This window comes from Heterodontus francisci, chromosome 4 (genome assembly GCF_036365525.1).
Source record: "Heterodontus francisci isolate sHetFra1 chromosome 4, sHetFra1.hap1, whole genome shotgun sequence".
NCBI classification, from domain to species: Eukaryota; Metazoa; Chordata; class Chondrichthyes; order Heterodontiformes; family Heterodontidae; genus Heterodontus; species Heterodontus francisci.
In genome coordinates, this window is record NC_090374.1 from 21,229,884 (window position 1) to 21,248,825 (window position 18,942).

The 18,942-nt window shown below is 44.1% G+C and overlaps 1 protein-coding gene across 1 annotated transcript in view; it reads left to right on the forward strand.

The window, feature by feature from the left end:
* Nucleotides 1-18,942, forward strand: part of palld (palladin, cytoskeletal associated protein) — a 253,894-nt gene that overhangs the window by 28,831 nt on the left and 206,121 nt on the right. Inside the window, exons 5-8 of the mRNA XM_068029263.1 lie at nucleotides 2,163-2,304; nucleotides 3,132-3,155; nucleotides 4,589-4,711; nucleotides 17,842-18,136. Of these exons, the coding sequence (XP_067885364.1) occupies nucleotides 2,163-2,304; nucleotides 3,132-3,155; nucleotides 4,589-4,711; nucleotides 17,842-18,136 (584 nt within the window). The remainder of the gene's footprint in view (nucleotides 1-2,162; nucleotides 2,305-3,131; nucleotides 3,156-4,588; nucleotides 4,712-17,841; nucleotides 18,137-18,942) is intronic.

Consider the following 18,942-nt stretch of genomic DNA (forward strand, 5'->3'; position numbering starts at 1 on the left):
CCACCAATGCATCCACTATTTCTTGGGCCACTTCCTTAAGTACTCTGGGATGCATACCATCAGACCCTGGGGATTTATCGGCCTTCAATCCCATCAATTTCCCCAACACCATTTCTCTACTAATACTGATTTCTTTCAGTTCATCTCTCTCACTAAGCCCTGCGTTCCCCAACATTTCTGGTGTTATTTGTGTCCTCCTTTGTGAAGACAGAACCAAAGTGTGCATTTAGTTGGTCAGCCATTTCTTTATTGCCCATAATAAATTCCCGTGTTTCTGACTGTAAGGGACCTAAATTTGTCTTCACCAATCTTTTTCTATTCACATACCTATAGAAACTTTCACAGTCAGTTTTTATGTTCCCCACAAGCCTGCGCTCGTACACTATTTTCCCCTTCTTAAATCAATCCCTTGGTCCTCCTTTGCTGAATTCTAAACTGCTTCCAATCCTCAGGTCTGTTGTTTTTCCTGGCAAATTTATATGCCTCTTCCTTGGATCTAATGCTATCTCTAATTTCCCTTGTAAGCCATGGTTTGGCTACCTTTCCCGTTTTACTTTTGCGCCAGACAGGGATGAACAATTGTTGCAGTTCATCCATGCGCTCTTTCTGTATGAAGAGAGATTTAGACCTTTTCAGTTCTTTAATCCTATTTATTGGAGGGACCTGTATCTTCTGTGAACATGAACTTCCGTATGGGGAGGAAAGTTGGATATTGTTGCACCCGTTTTTCAGGCAGAAAACTGGAATACAGAGGGGTCCGATTTAGGGAGCCAACACTCCAAGCCCAAACAGTGTCGGAAATACATCCGGTGCCATATTGGTTGCCGGGCTCTAGAGGCGCCTGTAACTTCAACCTAAAACACCACAACAGGCCAATGAAACTAGCCACAAACCAGCAGAGCCTGTGCACGCTTGTTTCCCCTGGCCTCTCAATAGAAACTGAATCCCTCCATAGTCTGGCCCCTTCCCTGTCTCCGTAACCTCCTCTCGATCTACAGCTCTCCAAGATCACCATGCTCCTCCAATTCCAGCTTCTGCTTCCCTGATTTTAATCACTCCATCATTGGTGGCCATGCTTTCAGCTACCTAGACCCTGAGCTCTGGAATTCCCTGCCTGCCAACCTCTCTCTCCTGCTTTAAGAAGCTCCTTTAAAACCTACTTCTTTGGCCAAGCTTTTGGTCATCTCATGTGGCTTGGTGTCAAATTTTGTTTAATAACATACAAGTGAAGCACCTTGGGCATTTTATTACATTAAAGGCGTTATATAATTTCAAGATGGTGACGGTCGATGGACTTAACTTGAGTTCTCCATTGCCAGCAGCAGATCGGCTTTGCCTAGCAGGAAACTGCATTGTAGTCCTATTGATTAATAGGGCTCCCATTCACATGAGGTCACTTTATCCGCCTGCTAAACCATGCAAGGTTAATAGCAGAAATGGTCTGGGAATCCAGCGGATGAGGGACCTTTCATTTTTAACAGCCCACCTACCCTGGGTGGGAAAGGTTAAAATTGAGGCTATTCTCTTTACATACCACATCTAAAAACTGGAAATTTATGTGCTCATTTGGGACTAAAATCATGAGGGCCATCCTATATGTGGGTGATGTGCTTCCTCGGGTTTTCTACCCAACAAAGCAATTTCAACAAAACCCCTGGACCATTTCAGAATTAGCATTCCAGCCCATTCCTATTGGGTTGTTGCTGTGGTCCTGATATCCTAATGGTGATTCCCATCCTAAAACAGTGATATTGGTTCAGGGATAAATATTGACCAGGACACTGGAGATAATATCCTCATTCTTTTTTGAAATAGCGGTATATGTAACGTCTATCTGAGAGGGCAGATGGGGCCTCAGTTTAATGTCTCCTGCAAAAGACAGCACGTCTGACAGTGCAGTACTCCCTCAGCACTGCACTGGAGTGTCAGCCTAGATTATGTACCCAACTCTCTGGAGTGAGGCTTGAACTCAATCTTCTGACTCAGAAACAAGTGCAGTCCCCAGTGAGTATTATATAAGCATCGTTTTTTGGAGGTGGGGGAGGGATCAACTGGAATTTTCAAGATCACCTTGGGTATATAAAGAAAGCCCATGCTTTATGTGATAAGTTGTCGTAAGAGCAGTAAAGTGGATAATAAAGGTAATGCTTGTCTCACTGTAGGTCTTACAAAATATCACTGCATCAGAGGGTCAGGTGGTGGTGCTGGAATGTCGAGTCAAGGGGATCCCACCTGTTAAAGTCCAATGGCTGAGACAAGGAACAGAAATTGAAGACTCTCCAGATTTCCGAGTCCTTCAGAAAAGTAATGCACACCATTAAACATCAAGGCCTGAAGTTTCCATTTGGTTGTGGTAGTTTTCTCAGTGTAAATTACCGAAACCGGTGCAACAGATTGTGAATTATGGTTAAGCGCAAATCGACTTTCTGCAATCTTTCACGTTCGTTTAAAAAACATTGTGCTAGAAGCCAGCCACGCCCACAAAACTGGCCACCGCCCCAGATCAAATTCATCATCGTGGCAGGTTTTCATTAATTGCATCTGTTTACGAACATTCGAGGAAGCTGTAGAAATGAATCTTTTTTTTTTGTCATAGGTCACCAACAGAAATGTTTTTAAAAGCTTTTGAATGTTTTTTTTTAATTTGCTAAGAAACTCACTCCTGGGCACCAATATAACTAGCAATTGTTCTGTATCGTAATTTTAAAGTCACCTTCAGTAATTTAAAGTCTGGTTATTCAGGTGGTGAACTGGACACCTGACTATAAATGCTTATTATTGTGTGATAAACCCATTTCCAGCTGTATTAGCCAAACTGTATCATGTTAGCACTCTTAAATATATCAAGGGATATTTTTTAAAGCAAAAAATAGGACATGAGTTACGTTCAGATACACCGCCCAATTGCACTGGCTCATAGCAGATTTTATGTTTGGCAATATGCAAATGAGTTTGAGCAGAAACTTGAGAATAAGAAAGTTTCTTAAAACTCTCGCAATTTTAGGCATGATTGTGCCCAAAGTGGAAACTCCACACTCAAGTGTTAACCATTTCATTTTGAAAGGATACAAGCTAATTTACTGTCTATTGGTCTTCTGTTCCATGTACCCTGGTCCTGATATGACCCTCAGAGCCTCGATCAGCTGCTGAACCTGGTAAGATCCTTGAGTAGTGACAATCCTTAATGTAGCAGACTGTTTGAGCATTAATGGTGTCTGGCTATTATCTTCGGGTGGCAAAAATCATCTCCCTCAGTTACTTATCTCTGATAAATAACTGCTGACGTTGATCCAAATTAGGATACTTTAGTTGGAAGTTAATGTACAAAAAGATACTTAAAAGCTGCATTAAACTGTGCCAAGGTACTGCTCTAGGGTATTGTTGGAAAGCATGAATGTGTCATGGACATGGTGATTGGATAGGGTGAGGACACAATGGAATTTAAAAGCTAGTGTCAGTAATGTACTTATTTTACTCATTCATGGGATGTGGGCATCACTGGCTAGGTCAGCATTTATTGCCCATCCCTAACTTCCCCTGAGAAGGTGGTGGTGAGCTGCCTTCTTGACCTGCTGCAGTCCATGTGGTGTAGGTACATCCACTGTGCTGCTAGGAAGGGAGTTCCAGAATTCTGATCTGGCAGCAATGAAGGAGCAGCGATATATTTCCAAGTCAAGATAGTGTGTGACTTGGAGGGGAACTGGCCTTCTGCCTTTGAGTGTCTTGGTCCTTTCCGGTGCCTAGGCCAATGCCGGGTGGCCCATCCGGTTTATTTTGATTGATTTCTTGTAGCAGTTTGATGCAACTGAGTGGCTTGCTCGGCCGTTTCAGAGTGCAGTTAAGAATCAACCACATGGCTGTGGGTCTGGAGCCACATGTAGGCCAGACTGAGGAAGGAAGGTAGATTTCACATTTATGTATTGGCTGACATAAGAACAAAGGAAATAGAAGCAGGAGTAAACCATACGGCCCCTCAAGCCTGCTTCTCCATTCAGCAAGATCATGGCTATTCTACCTCAACTCCACCTTCCTATTCTAGCCCCACTTCCCTTGATTCCCTTAATGTATCCACAGCCCTCAGGGGTAGAGAATTCCAAAGATTCACAAACCTCCAAGTGAAGATTTGACTTCTCATCCTCGTGCGAAATGGCCGACTGTTCTTCCTACAACCCTTAGTCCTCGACTCTCCAGCCAGGGAAACAGTCTCTCAGCACTGACCCTGTCAAGCCCTCAAAAGAATTTTGTATGCATCAGTGAGACTACCTCTCATTCTGCTGAACTCCAGGGAACATAGGCCGATTCTACTTAATCTCTCCTGATGGGACAATCCTCTTATCCCAGGAACCAATCGAGTTGTCTCTCTAACAGCCACTGTGCTGCAGGCACTAATGCATCATTTTCCTACACAAGTCATGAATTCAAAATATTTTTTTTATTTGTGCCTCAGATGATAAAATTCAACTTTATTTTGTAAAACCTAGTCCGCTTTCTTCTTGAACAGACAAATAAAACTAGCTGTAATCCCATCAATGAGCAGAACGTTGCACAAGGAAGTCATACTGTAACACCGTTGTCTTGATTCTTTCAGCAGAAGAAATCTGCACTCTAGTGATTGCCGAAACCTTTGCGGAAGACGCTGGAAGGTTTACTTGCACAGCTACCAATCCATTTGGAACGGTGTCATGTAGTGCCCAGCTCACACTCTGCCCAGGTAGGTGATGGCGGTAAGGGTTTAGGGGTGAGGGACAGGGGAGGAAGCCACCTCAGCTTAAATATACTGGAACTCTGTTCTAGTTGAGCGTTTTAGGTCTGAATTTTCTTGTGATGGGATTAAGTGATATAGAAAATTGAGGGGTGGCCTAATCGAGATGTTTAAAATTATTTTTTAAAAATCCAGTAAGGGTGGATAAAGAAAATATATGACCTCTGATGGGGCAATCCAGAATAAGAGGTTAAAATTAAGCTATCCATCTGTCTCTCTGCATATCTATCCATTTTATTTTATTTGTATTTTTCTGGGATGCATCTGTCTACATCTATTTATTTACCAGTCTGTCTATCTGTCTGTCTGTCTTTCTGTCTATCTGCCAACTATCTCTCTGGCTCTAGACTGGCTGCTCGGTTCTAACAAGGCAGGGTGAGAAATACATTTAAATCCAAGACCGATGCACCAGCCAAGCCCAGAACAAAGATAATTCACTTCGCACAATTGTATCTGTCTGGGTCATTTTTTGACTCTCTCAACTGCCTCTCAGCATGAGTCACAAACCTGCTCACCCTCCAGGTTCCGTATCTGCTGTGGTGCAGCCGAAAAGAAAAAAAAATAAAATAAAGCATTTACCTTCCTTGTTATGTTGTCACAGCATCTCAAATTACCTCACGTGTTTGAATCACCTTTGACGTTTTTTATTCATTCAAGGGATGTGGGCATCACTGGCAAGGCCAGCATTTATTGCCCATCCTGAACTGCCCTTAAGGTGGTGGCGGTGAGCCACTGCAGCCCATGTGGGGTAGGTACACCCACAGTGCTATTAGGGAGGGAGTTTCAGGATTTGACCCAGCGACAGTGAAGGAACGGTGATATACTTCCTAGTAAGGATGGCGTGTGGTTTGGAGGAGAACGTGTAGATGGTGGTGTTCCCATGCAACGGCTGCCCTTGTCCTTCTAGGCAGTAGAGGTGGTGGGTTTGGAAGGTGGAATGAGAAACTTTTCATGTTGTCTGATACAACATAAATGAGTTGCATAGAGTTCAGTTGATTGAAGAGCTCAAACAGGTTTATTAAACAGCTAAACTATTATACAGAGCAGGGCTATCTATTTGCAGGTAAAATAAAAGCAAAATACTGCGGATGCTGGAAATCTGAAATAAAAACAAGAAATGCTGGAATCACTCAGCAGGTCTGGCAGCATCTGTGGAAACAGTAGCAGACCCGTTCCGATGAAGGGTCACTGACCCGAAACGTTAACTCTGCTACTCTTTCCACAGATGCTGCCAGACCTGCTGAGTGATTCCAGCATTTCTTGTTTTTATATCTATTTGCAGGTCTTGCCTCTTGATACAGTTAGAGTGAATCTGGCAAGTAGTCATGTGACTGCATCCTGCCACATAGCTTATTAGCATACTAAGATCTTAAAGGGCCATCACTGTTAAAGACAATCACATAGCAGAAGGTGCTGTCAAAGGAATGACATCAATGAGTGTTTGGTGGTTTTGGCTGAGGGTGAACCTTTGGCCCTTGTCTTCTTTGAACGCTACATGGAGAACCTTAGCACTCACCTCAAGCAGCAAATGGGATCTATCTCGTGTCTCGCCCACAGTGGCAGGGTAAATGTTCTGCTTCATATCGGAATATGACCGAGAGGTTATTTTTCATGGATCAGAGCAGCTGCCCAACAGCTAAATTTTGCTCTTTGCCCAATATTTGAATTTCTGCTCCCAGTGAGTGATGCTCTGGGATGGATTTTCAATCCAGGGTCGGGAACCCGACTCCTTGATCATTCCTGGGACCCGTCTCCACGCCACATCTGTGTCGCTGACTCAGCGCTATTTTAATATGCAAAGCCCCTAATTGGGCCAGAGGCGAGCTCAGCTCCCAATTAGTGGCACCAGGAACTGGCTCTTGAGTGTGATGCTCAAAGGCAGACAGCAGCCAATGACTGGGCTTGCTATTGCCTTGCAGATTGGAGCAGGCAGGATAGCAGAGAGCCAACAGCCTCCCAGTGCATACATGTGGCCAAACAGTTAATCATAAGGTACCTGACCCACTCTGCTCAAGCGATTGCAACTTTATTGAGCATTTTGAACAATGCTTTTTTTTTTCCAGCACTTTTATTTAGCAGCATACTGACAGGCTGTGCTCCCAACAGGTGTGCATTAACGCCCCATTCACTGCTTTGAAAATTTCCTTCTGAACCTCTCCAGCCCATTAACAAGCTCTTCAATGAGCTTGATGGATAGTGAAGTGAGTTTCTGGCTCCCTCACCTGCCCTTGTGTTGAAAGTTACAGCCTGTTCTGGCAGCGTCGGAAGACTGACATTCCATCCGGGAGTGTTATCTTCAAAGCGCGCCTGCACTCGACCTCTCCCTCTTGGCAGTCAAAAATTCATCTGCTGCGTTGGGAGTGCAGCCACACAAAATTTGCCCCCAAGAATGTCTAAATTAGTGACGTCTTCAACTGATGAACAAGCCTATTACTAATGCCTTTAGAGCAATCATTAGATACAGCCTGACACTGACTGACTGTAGGGACTGCAACAAAAGGAACTCACTTTAGCTGACAAACTCTCTTGCTAATACACCTGTCACAAATATTGACTGAGACACCTTACTTAGAGAAGCTCCTAATAGTCCTGTTTGCACTTTCTCTGTACAAAATACCCAAAACCAAATGTGTGCTGTGTGTATATATGCTCATATAGTCCCCATTCCAGTTCTGCTTTTATCTAACCAGACTTGGAAATGCGCAGTCTCGGGCATAATTCTGTCTGATGTGCCTGGTTCTTTGATACAAAGCGAATTCACTGGATTCTTCCAAGAATGGCTGGATGAGCACCTTGGACCGGATTTTCAAAGTCGGACGGGAGCCGGAGCCAACATGATTTGAAGATCGTGGTCCAGGAAGTTGTCTCCGGAACCCATCACCTCCGGGACAGTCCGCCATTTTCAATGTCACAACGGTAGAAGGAAGCAGGGAAGCCACTTGCCGTCCAATTAAGGGCCCATTAAAGCTCCTTTAGCAGCTTGTTAACGTGCCGGCGAGGTCGGCACTGTATTGTTGGCGGGGGATTCCGGTGAAAATTAGTGCACAGGTGTCAGGGGGCAGGTTTGTTTTAAATGTTTGAAATTATCAGAAACCCCGGTGTCCTGCACAGGGACGTGCGCAGTACCTTTGCTTTGGCCATTTCACCTCCGTTTCACTTGATATTCGGCGCTGTCCCTCTTCTCAGCATGACAGCAGCAGGCCCCATCACGGCTGCCTCTTGCCTTTGCCTCTGGTGCCAGGCAGGCAGATCCCGCCTCCTGCAGGCACTCACCGCCTCTAATTGGGCAGGAGCTGATCTCCGGGCCCAATCAGGCAATTAGCGTTTTAAAAAAAATTGCGTCGCGTAAGCAACACAGTGGAGGTGCAGAGTCAGGACCCAGAAGTTATTTGGGAATCAGACTTCCAAACCCGGATTGAAAATCCAAGCCCTTATCTTTGAGGAAAAGGGTGGGAAGAGAGCACCAGCATCCCTTTACTCATATCAAGGTGTGTCTGTTTGTAGACTATAACTCCGATGTGGTTAACAGCTGGCACTTAACAATGTCTCAGAGTTGCACTGATTGGAGGTATCTTCAAGTCAGGAGTTCCCAGGATTTCCTTCTCATTCTCTTTGCACCCCACCCCCCCCCATCCCCAGCCCGGCACAGTTTGTCTCCAAAATAGTGTGGGAGAATATTGGGCAATTTGCCCTGGTTCCCTCCTAACTTTAATAGTTACATAGTCGCTGAGGAATCCTTGTTTACGTGCCCTGGAGTGCTCCCTCTGTTTATCCATTTTTGCTGAGCACAAGAGAATAAGGAGAGACTTTTGTACCATCATGTTCTGGAAAAGGTCTCGCGTGTTTGGAGAAGCTCAGTGAAATACTGTATTCTTGAGGCACCTTCAAACTAAGAAACAGATTTGTACAGAAACTTGACTATCAGTGTCACTGCCAATGTAGTGGAAATCTGGAACTGTTCCTCCCCTCCCCAGCCCCCACCCCCCTGCCCCCCACACCCCTCCGAAAAACTTGTTGAGGTTGGGGGTCCATTGAAAATTTCCAAACTGATATTGAATGATTTGTCCAGTAAGGGATATGGACCCAAGGCAGGTAGATGAAGTTTAAGTGCCGATCAGCCATGATCTAATTCAATGTGGAGCAAGATTAAGGGGCCGAATGGTCAACTCCTGTTCCTCCATTCCTATGATCCTGTGTTCCCACTTGCAGACAGTACCCATGCTGAAGCAGACAGTTGCCCAGCTAGTGTTACTGCAGTGTTGATTTAAGAACTGTGATGATTATGTAGAACATCCTTTTGTGTAGATTCCAGGAGAATTTTAGGATGACTGTGGAATGCCAAACCAAGTTCTTTGAACTATCGTTCTGGTTGAAAATACTTTCCAATTATTTTTTTTTTAATACTTGTGAAGGGAGTACTTCACACTGAAAGTATTTGCCTTAGGCTTAATGCCTCCCCTTTTGATGGCAGCCTACCAGTGGAATATGGATAGGTCTGTAGTAGTAAGGAACACCTGTGATGGTAAACTGAAATATTTCCCCTGGCAGTTGTCCCATACAACATGCCTGTGTGAAACTCCAGTTCTCCTTGTGATGATGGGATGCGGTCAATATCTTATGACTAGGGAGCAAAAAGTGATGCTACTGTTACCAGGTTAACCCACAAAGCAGCCCGCTTGATTGACAGCCCATCCATCACCTTAAACATTCACACCCACCACCACCAATGCACAGTGGCAGCAGTGTGTACCATCTACAAGGTCCCTCATGGCAGACTGGTACAAAAGGTGAAGTCACACGGGATCAGAGGTGAGCTGGCAAGATGGATACAGAACTGGCTCAGTCATAGAAGACAGAGGGTAGCAGTGGAAGGGTGCTTTTCTGAATGGAGGGATGTGACTAGTGGTGTTCCGCAGGGATCAGTGCTGGGACCTTTGCTGTTTGTAGTATATATAAATGATCTGGAGGAAAATGTAGCTGGTCTGATTAGTAAGTTTGCAGACGACACAAAGGTTGGTGGAGTTGCGGATAATGATGAGGATTGTCAGAGGATACAGCAGAATATAGATCGGTTGGAGACTTGGGCGGAGAAATGGCAGATGGAGTTTAATCTGGACAAATGTGAGGTAATGCATTTTGGAAGGTCTAATCCAGGTAGGAAGTATACAGTAAATGGCAGAACCCTTAGGAGTATTGACAGGCAGAGAGATCTGGGCGTACAGGTCCACAGGTCACTGAAAGTGGCAACGCAGGTGGATAAGGTAGTCAAGAAGGCATACGGCATGATTGCCTTCATCGGTCGGGGCATAGAGTATAAAAATTGAGTTCCGAAGAAGGGTCACTGACCCGAAACGTTAACTCTGCTTCTCTTTCCACAGATGCTGCCAGACCTGCTGAGTGATTCTAGCATTTCTTGTTTTTGTTTCAGATTTCCAGCATCCGCAGTATTTTGCTTTTATTATAAAAATTGGCAAGTCATGTTGCAGCTGTACAGAACCTTAGTTAGGCCACACTTAGAATATTGCATGCAATTCTGGTCACCACACTACCAGAAGGACGTGGAGGCTTTGGAGAGGTTACAGAAGAGGTTTACCAGGATGTTGCCTGGTCGGGAGGGCATTAACTATGAGGAGAGGTTGGATAAACTCGGATTGTTTTCACTGGAACGACGGAGGTGGAGGGGTGACATGATAGAGGTTTACAAAGTTATGAGCGGCATGGACAGAGTGGATAGTCAGAAGCTTTTTCCCAGGGTGGAAGAGTCAGTTACTAGGGGACATAGGTTTAAGGAGCGAGGGGCAAAGTTTAGAGGGGATGTGCGAGGCAAGTTTTTTACACAGAGGGTGGTGAGTGCCTGGAACCTGCTGCCAGGGGAGGTGGTGGAAGCAGGTACGATAGCGACGTTTAAGAGACATCTTGACAAATACATGAATAGGAAGGGAATATAGGGATATGAGCCCCGAAAGTGCAGAAGGTTTTAGTTTAGGCAGGCATCAAGCTCGGCGCAGGCTTGGAGGGCTGAATGGCCTGTTCCTGTGCTGTACTGTTCTTTGTTCTTTGTTAATGCATCAAGTCTTCTTTGACAGCACCTTCCAAACCCACAAGCTCTACCACCGGGAAGGACAAGGGCAGCAGATGCACGGGATGCAAGTTCCCCTTCAAATCTCACACCATCCTGACTTGGAACTATATCACCGTTCCTTCACTGTCGCTGGGTCAAAATCCTGGAATCCCCTTCCTAACAGCACAGTGGATGCACAGGACTGCAGCAGTTTAAGAAAGCAGCTCACCATCACCTCCTTAAGGGCAATTAGGGATGAGCAATATATGCGAGCCTAGCCAGTGACAGCTACATCCCATGAGTGAATTAAAATAAACACTTTGGTAAAATTAATCGACAAGAGATCACAAGGGAAGCATGTAACTAGAGCCATCATCACATTGAAACAAGTTATGAATTCAAGAGATACAGTATTCGATGTAGGTCACAGGCTAGTTCTTGCATTAAAAGCCAATGGCCTGGGCTCCCCAGTGATGCAGTGAAATTGTCCAGCGTCCTACTCCGGCCAGGAAGATCCCAGGTGCAATCACCCTGTCTCTCCAGGGCTGAGCCGGGTTGGTGGATTGCTGCCAATGGCCGCAGAACCCCAGGGTTAGCAAGAGGTAAAATCCGCTATGGCTCACTGTCCAGCATCTTTTTCTGTAAGTATATCTGTGTGGCCTTCACGCCTTCCTCCCCACACCCCTCTCCCCACCCGCCCCATCATGTTTGAACAGGCCATGAACCATCACCATCAATGCTCACACTTGAATAATAAATATCTGAGTGTAATTGGTGTCCATGGAAGTACCTCAACGAGGCATCAGTGAGAGAAAGAAATGAATTGTTCGACATGGCATTCCAAGTTTCATATATTTCTTCCACCCGTGTGATAAACTTATTTACCATTTCGTTTGTGTGCTTTGTGGAAAGAGTCAGTGACACAACGTCTCCCAACCTGAGTGAGAAAGTTTGATGCACACCACATTTGGGAAAGTTCACCCTTGCAGCAGATTATTAAGTGCAGGATTTTTGCTGCAACTGGCCTCACTCTCCTCTAAGTCATATGTTTGTAGGTTCAAGTCCACTCCAGAGACATGAGCACAAAATCTAGGATGACATTCATAGGAACATAGAAGCAGGAGTAGGCCATTCAGCCCATCGGGCCTGCCCTGCCATTCAATACGATCATGGTTGATCATCCACTTCAATGCCTTTTTCTCACATTATCCCCATATCCCCTTATGTCATTGTTATTTAGAAATCTGTCAATCTCTGCTTTAAACATACTCAATGACTGAACTTCCACAGCCCTCTGTCATAGAGAATTCTAAATATGCACAACCCTTTGAGTAAAGAAATTTCTTCTCTCTGTCCTTAGTGGCTTCCCCCTTATTTTGAATTTGTGTCCCCTGGTTCTAGACTCTCCAGCCAGGGGAAACATCTTAGCTGCATCTACCCTGTCTATCCCTTTAAGTATTTTGTGGGTTTCAATGAGATCACCTCTCATTCTTCGAAACTCTGGAGAATACAGGCCCAGTTTCCCCAATCTCTCTTCATAGGACTGTCCCACCATCCCGGGAACATGTCTGGTGAACCTTCGTTGCACTCTCTCTATGGCAATAATATCCTTCCTAAGGTAAGGGGACCAAAACTGCACACAATACTCCAGGTCTAACCAAGGTTCTATACAATTGAAGCAAGACTTCACTACTTCTGTACTCAAATCCTCTTGCAATAAAGACTAACATACTATTAGGTTTCCTAATTGCTTGCTGCATCTGCATGTTAGCTTTCAGTGACTTATTGACAAGGACACCCAGGTCCATTTGTACTTCTACACTTTCTAATCGCTTACCATTTAAGAAATACTCTGCACATCTATTCTCCTACCAAAGTGGACAACCTCACATTTTTCCACATTATATTCCATCTGCCACGTTCTTGTACAAATCCCCCTGAAGCCGCTTTGCATCTTCCTCACAACACACATTCCCACCTAATTTTGTGTTATCCGCGAACTTGGAAATACTACATTTGGTCCCCCACATCCAAATCAGTGATATATATTGTGAACAGCTGGGGCCCCAGCACTGATCCCTGCTGTACCCCACTAGTCACAGCCTGCCAATGCGAGAATGACCTGGTTATTCCTACTCTCTGCTTTCTGTCTGTTAACCAATCCTTAATCCATGCCAGTATTTTACCTCCTATTCCATGTGCTCTAATTTTGCGAACCAAGCTCTTGTGGGGGACTTTATCAAAAGCCTTCTGAAAATCCAAGTATACCACATCCACCAACTCCCCCTTATCAATTCTTTTAGTAACATCCTCAAAAAAATCCAACAGGTTCGTCAAGTATGATTTCCCATTCATAAATCCATGTTGACTATGCCCAATCAAATCATTATTATTATTCATTTATCACATCCTTTAGAATAGATTCTAGCATTTTCACAAGGACTGATGCAAGGTCTGTAATTCCCTGTTTTCTTTCTCCCTCCCTTCTTAAATAGTGGGGTGATATTTGCGACCTTCCAATCTGCAGAAACCGCTCCAGAATCTATAGAATTTTGGAAGATGATCACCAATGCATCCACTATCTCCATAGCTACCTCTTTCAACACTCTGGGATGTAGAATATCAGGTCCTGGGGACTTATCAACCTTCAGCCCTATTAATATCTCCAATACAACCTTCTTTCTAATACTAATATCCTTCAATTCCTCATTTCCCCCTAATCCTTTGGATCTCTAATTCCGAGAGATTTCTTGTATCTTCCTCAGTGAAGACAGACACAGAGTCATCATTTAGCTTCTCTGACATTTCTCTATTCCCCATTATAAATTCTGCTGACTGTGCCTGTAATGGACCAACATTTGTCTTAGCCAAACGTTTCCTTTTTACGTACATTTTATTTTTTTTATAGTTTACATTCATATTCTATTCTCCCTTTCTTTATCAGTTTCTTCATCCTCCTTTGCTGAATTCTAAAATCCTCCCAATCTTCAGGTTTACTACTATTTCTGGAAACATTATAGGCCTTCTCTTTTAATATATAATCCTTAACTTCCTTTGTTATCCACAGTTGACTGCCTTTACTTTTGGGGCTTTTGTGCCTTGAAGGAATGTATAGTTTCTGTAAACTATGTAATATTTCTTTAAAGACTATCCATTGCCTATGTACTGTCATACTTTTTAATGTATTTTCCCAATCCACCTCAGCCAATTTGCCCCTCATACCTTCTTAATTTCCATGTTCAAATCTAACACCCTGGCTTCAGATTGAACTACCTCACTTTCAAACATAATGTAAAATTCTCATCCCTAAGGGTTCTTTTACAACAAGATTATTAATTCGCCCTTTCTCATTACTTAAAACTAGATCTAAAATAGCCTGTTCGCGAGTCGGTTCCTCAACATACTGCTCGAGAAAACCATCCACGTCCTCCACAGCATTAGTACTCATTAAGTTTACCCAGTCTATATGCAGATTGAGGTCACCCATGATTACTGTATTACCCATGCTACATGCTTCTCTAATCTCCTGATTAATACCATGCCCCATACTACCATTACTGTTTGGTGGCCTATAAACAACTCCTACCAATGTTTGCTGCCCCTTGCTGTTTCTTAACTCCACCCAAACAGATTCCACATTTTGTTCTTCCGATCTGAGATCCTCCCTTACTAATGTACTGATCCCATCCCTCATTATCAGCACAACACCACTGCCTTTTCCTCTTTACCTGTCCTTCCTAAATGTTGAATATCCTTGAATATTCAGTTCCCAGTATTGGTCACCCTGTAGCCATGTTTCTGTTATGGCAATTAGATCATATCCATTTACCTCTATTTGGGCCTTTACATCGCCTACCTTGTTGCAAATGCTGCGTGCATTCAGGTAGAGTGCCCTTAAACTTGTCGTCTTGACATTCTGCATTCTAAGCCTAGTTGATGCTTACCTTTGTTTCACCTGCCTTCTAATGTCACTTAATACTTTTCTACCTCCTGTTACCAGCTTTGCTTAACTTCCAATTTGAGCTACTCCTCAGGTACCCATCCCCCTACAAGCTAGTTTAAACTCTTCCCAAGAGCACTAGCAAACCTCCCTGCGAGGATGTTCGTTCCAGTCTTAAGGTGTAGCTCATCCATCTTGTACAGGTCCACAATGCCTCAGATATCTGATACCCTCCCTCCGACACCAGTTTTCCAGCCACATGTTCAATCGATATATCCTCCTATTCCTATGCTCTCTAGCACGTGGCACTGGGAGTAATCCTGAGATTACTGCTTTGGAGGTCCTGCTTTTTAATTTCCTTTCTAACTCTCTAAAATCTGCTTTCAGGATCTCATCCCTCTTCCTACCTATGTCATTGGTACCAATGTGGACGACGACCTCTGGCTGTTCACCCTCCCCCAGAAGGATGTCCTGCAGCTGCTCCATGACATCCTTGACCCTGGCACCAGGGAGGCATCACAACATCCTGGAGTCACATTTATTGGCACAGAAACGCCTGTCTGATCCCCAACTATCGAATCCCCTATCACTATTGCTCTTCCACTCTCCTTCCTCCCCTCCTGTGCAGTTGTGCCACCAGTGGTGCCATGGACTTTACTCCGGCTGCATTCCCCTGAGGAACCATTGCTCTCACCAGTATTCAAAAATGGAAAACTGATCAGCAAGCAAGATAGACTCAGGGGACTCCTGCACTGCCTGCCTGGTCCTCAGGCTGCCTGGCGGTCACCCATTCCCTCTCTGCCTGCATGCTCCTGACCTGCACTGTGACCACCTCCCTAAATGTGCTATCCACGTAGTCCTCCACCTCGTGGATGCTCAACAGTGATTCCAGCCGCCACTCAAGTTCTGAAACCCGGAGCTCAAGCTTCTGCAGCCGGTGACACTTCCTGCAGATGTGTTCGTCTAGGACACGTGGTGCGTCCATGACTTCCCACATGCCGCAGGACATACATTCCGCTTGGCCAAGCTGACCTGCCATACTGTAACTTGAAAAACTTTTTATTACAATGAGAAGTAAAATAACTTACCAGTTACTCACCAATCAGCTTCTTCCCCTGCACTGAAGAGAGAGGCAGCTACTGGAGGCTGAAAAATGGTATAAGAAAGAAAGGAGCCCCTCTCTCACGCACCAAGCTCCCACTGTACACTTTGTGTACTCATATCTATTTTCTTAATTTATATTCTCCCTCCTTACCGAACTCCCTCAATTACCAAACTCCCTAATACTCTGTGCCCTCCAGCAGCACTCAGTTCAGACAAGCAGCACTGAGAGTGCCCTGAATTTATACTCCAAAAACAATGCTGTGTCAGCTCTGCTAGAGCTCTGATACAGCTCAGAAACCAGTTTAATCTAGCTACCTAATTAACAAGCTACAGCTATTCAGAGTGTTAGTATACCCCTGTTTAAAACTGCAAGAAACCTAACTTGGCTCTTAACTGAAACAGGAATTTCATTAATTGCAAGATGTAAACAAAAGAAAAACTAGTCTTGAGAGATTAACCCTTAAAATTCACTCACTTACCAAACTCCCTTCACATTCAGTGCAGACTGAGTGCACACGATTCCTTGTGCAGTACTGAGGGACTGCTGCACTGTTGGAGGTGCTGCCATTTTGAATGAGACATTAAACCGAGGCTCCACCTGCACCCACTCAGGTGGATGTGAAAGACCCTGTGGAACTATTTTGAAGAAGAACAGGGGAGTTATCCCTGGTGTCTATCAATATTCATCGTTCAACCATCATCACTAAAACAGATTATCTGGTTATTATCATATTGCTGTTTGTGGGAGCTTGCTGCGTGCAAATTGGCTGCTGAGTTTCCTACATGACAACAGCGACTACACTTCAAAAGTACTTCATAGGCCGCAAAGCACTTTGGGACATTCTGAAGTCATGAAAGACATAATAGATATTCAAGTCCTTTCTTTTGTTCTTTCAACAAAGAGCTCCTCGGAAAATATTCGTTTTCCAGAGACATCTGTTTCTGTATTCCCTGCGTATAGCATTGCAGCTTTTGTCACAACATGCCCAAGGAGCGAAACAATGTCTGTGTGACACCAAGACGCTACTTTGATAGAATTAGTGCTGCAATTTTTTGTTTTACTTGTTCTTGGGATATGGGCAACCCTGTTATGTTAAACTTGTACAGAATCTTTGTGAAACCACACTTGGAGTACTGCGCACAGTTCCGATCCCCATATTATAAAAAGGACATAGAAGCACTGGAGAAGGTGCTATTTAAAAAAAAAAAGATTTACAAGGATTATACCATAATTGAAAGGTTAAAACTATTAGGAAAGACTGAAAGACTTTTCTCTAGAAAATGAAGGCTGAGGGGTGACCTGATAGAGGGGTTTAAAATTATTAATAGGTCAGTAGGTTAGACGCAGAGATATTTCACTTGTTTAGAGACCAAAACTAAGGGCTATAAATATGAGCTAGTCACTAATAAATCCAATAGGGAATTCAGGAGAAATTTCTTTAACCTGAGAGTGGTTCAAATGTGGAACTCGCTACCACAAGGAAGCAAATAGCCTAGATGCATTTAAGGGCAAGTTAGATAAACATATGAGGGAGAAAGGAATAGAAGGATATGCTGATACAGCTTCTGTGCTGTACACATGCTGTAATTCTATATAACATTGACAAGACAGCTTTATTGCCCATGCCTGTTCAACTGATTGCATCACTTCTGAGTGTATTACGAGTCAACCAGATAGAGCAAATAAAAGACTAGGTAATGGATGGAGAGGCAATTTCCCTTTTCTGAAGCATATCAGTGAACCAGTTTGGTTTGAAGACAATGTTCTGATGTCATAGCTAGCTTTCTGGTAGTACCAGCCTACAAATTGGTAGACTTATTGAATTCAATTTCACAACTTGCTGTGGCAGGACTTGAACATGTGACCTCTGGGTTGCTAGCCCAGAACCATAAGCACGAAACGCTGCACGTGTTGGTTAAATAACTACTTTAATTCCAATGCCTCTCTCTCTCTCTCTCTCTCTCTCTCTACAGGAAATGAAGGTGCTCCAAATAACGGGAATGGTTTGGTAGATAATCTTAGCCCACCGCCTCAAACTGAAATTAGTTCTTTGGAATTGCCTCCTAAGAGGACAGTTGACCCTGTTCAGGTGATCAAACCGAGTATAGCTGCCTTCCAACTGCAGCTCAATACTGCAGAGAAGAAACCCAATGGTAGCTCCTCTGCCCAAGAGATCAATGGACCAAACCAAGGGCAAAGTATGCAGTCCACAGCCACACTGCCCTCACCAGTAAAGGAACCACCGCCGCTGGCTGCCAAACCCAAGCTGTAAGTACTCCAGTTTGTTCATTCAGGTTCCATTCTTCCCTGATTTTGAATAGAGGATCTTTGGCTTGTGTACTCTGGTAGAATATTTTTGCTTCACTCATGTTTCTTAATATAAAAGCACACTTGGAGTATTGTGCACCATTCTGGTCTCCATGTTATAAAAAGGATAAGGAGGCACTCAAGAAGATGCGAAACAAGTTTACAAGGATGATACCAGAACTGAGAGGTTATACTTAACAGAAAAGGCTGAACAGGCTGGGGCTTTTTTCTCCATAAGAGATGGCTGTGGGATGACCTGATAGAGGTCTTTAAGATTATGAAAGATTTAATAGTATAGACATGGAAAAGATGTATCCGCTCATGGGGGAGATCAAAAGTAGAGCTCACGAATATAATCTAATAGGGAATTTTGGAGAAACTTCTTTATCCAGAGAGTGGTTAGAATGTGGAATTCGTTACCACAGGGAGTAGTTGAGGCAACTAGCCTGGATACATTTGAGGTGAAGATTGATAAGAATAGAGGGAGAGGGGAATAGAAGGTTATGCTGATAGGGTGAGATGAGGAGGCTCAAGTGCAGCATAAACAACAACCTAGAGCAGATGGGCTGAATGGACAATTTTTGTACTGTAAGCTCCATATTGGAATCTTCCCAGCAGGTTAAGAGGCGGGACCGGGAGGAAACATTGGGAATAGCACATCAGGTCGGCTACCCGGCACGATCCCACCTCCCAGCAACCTTGCCGAAGGCAGGATCTATGTGGCAGCAGCTACCCACCCAATAGCCAATTCGGCTCATTTGGGGGTA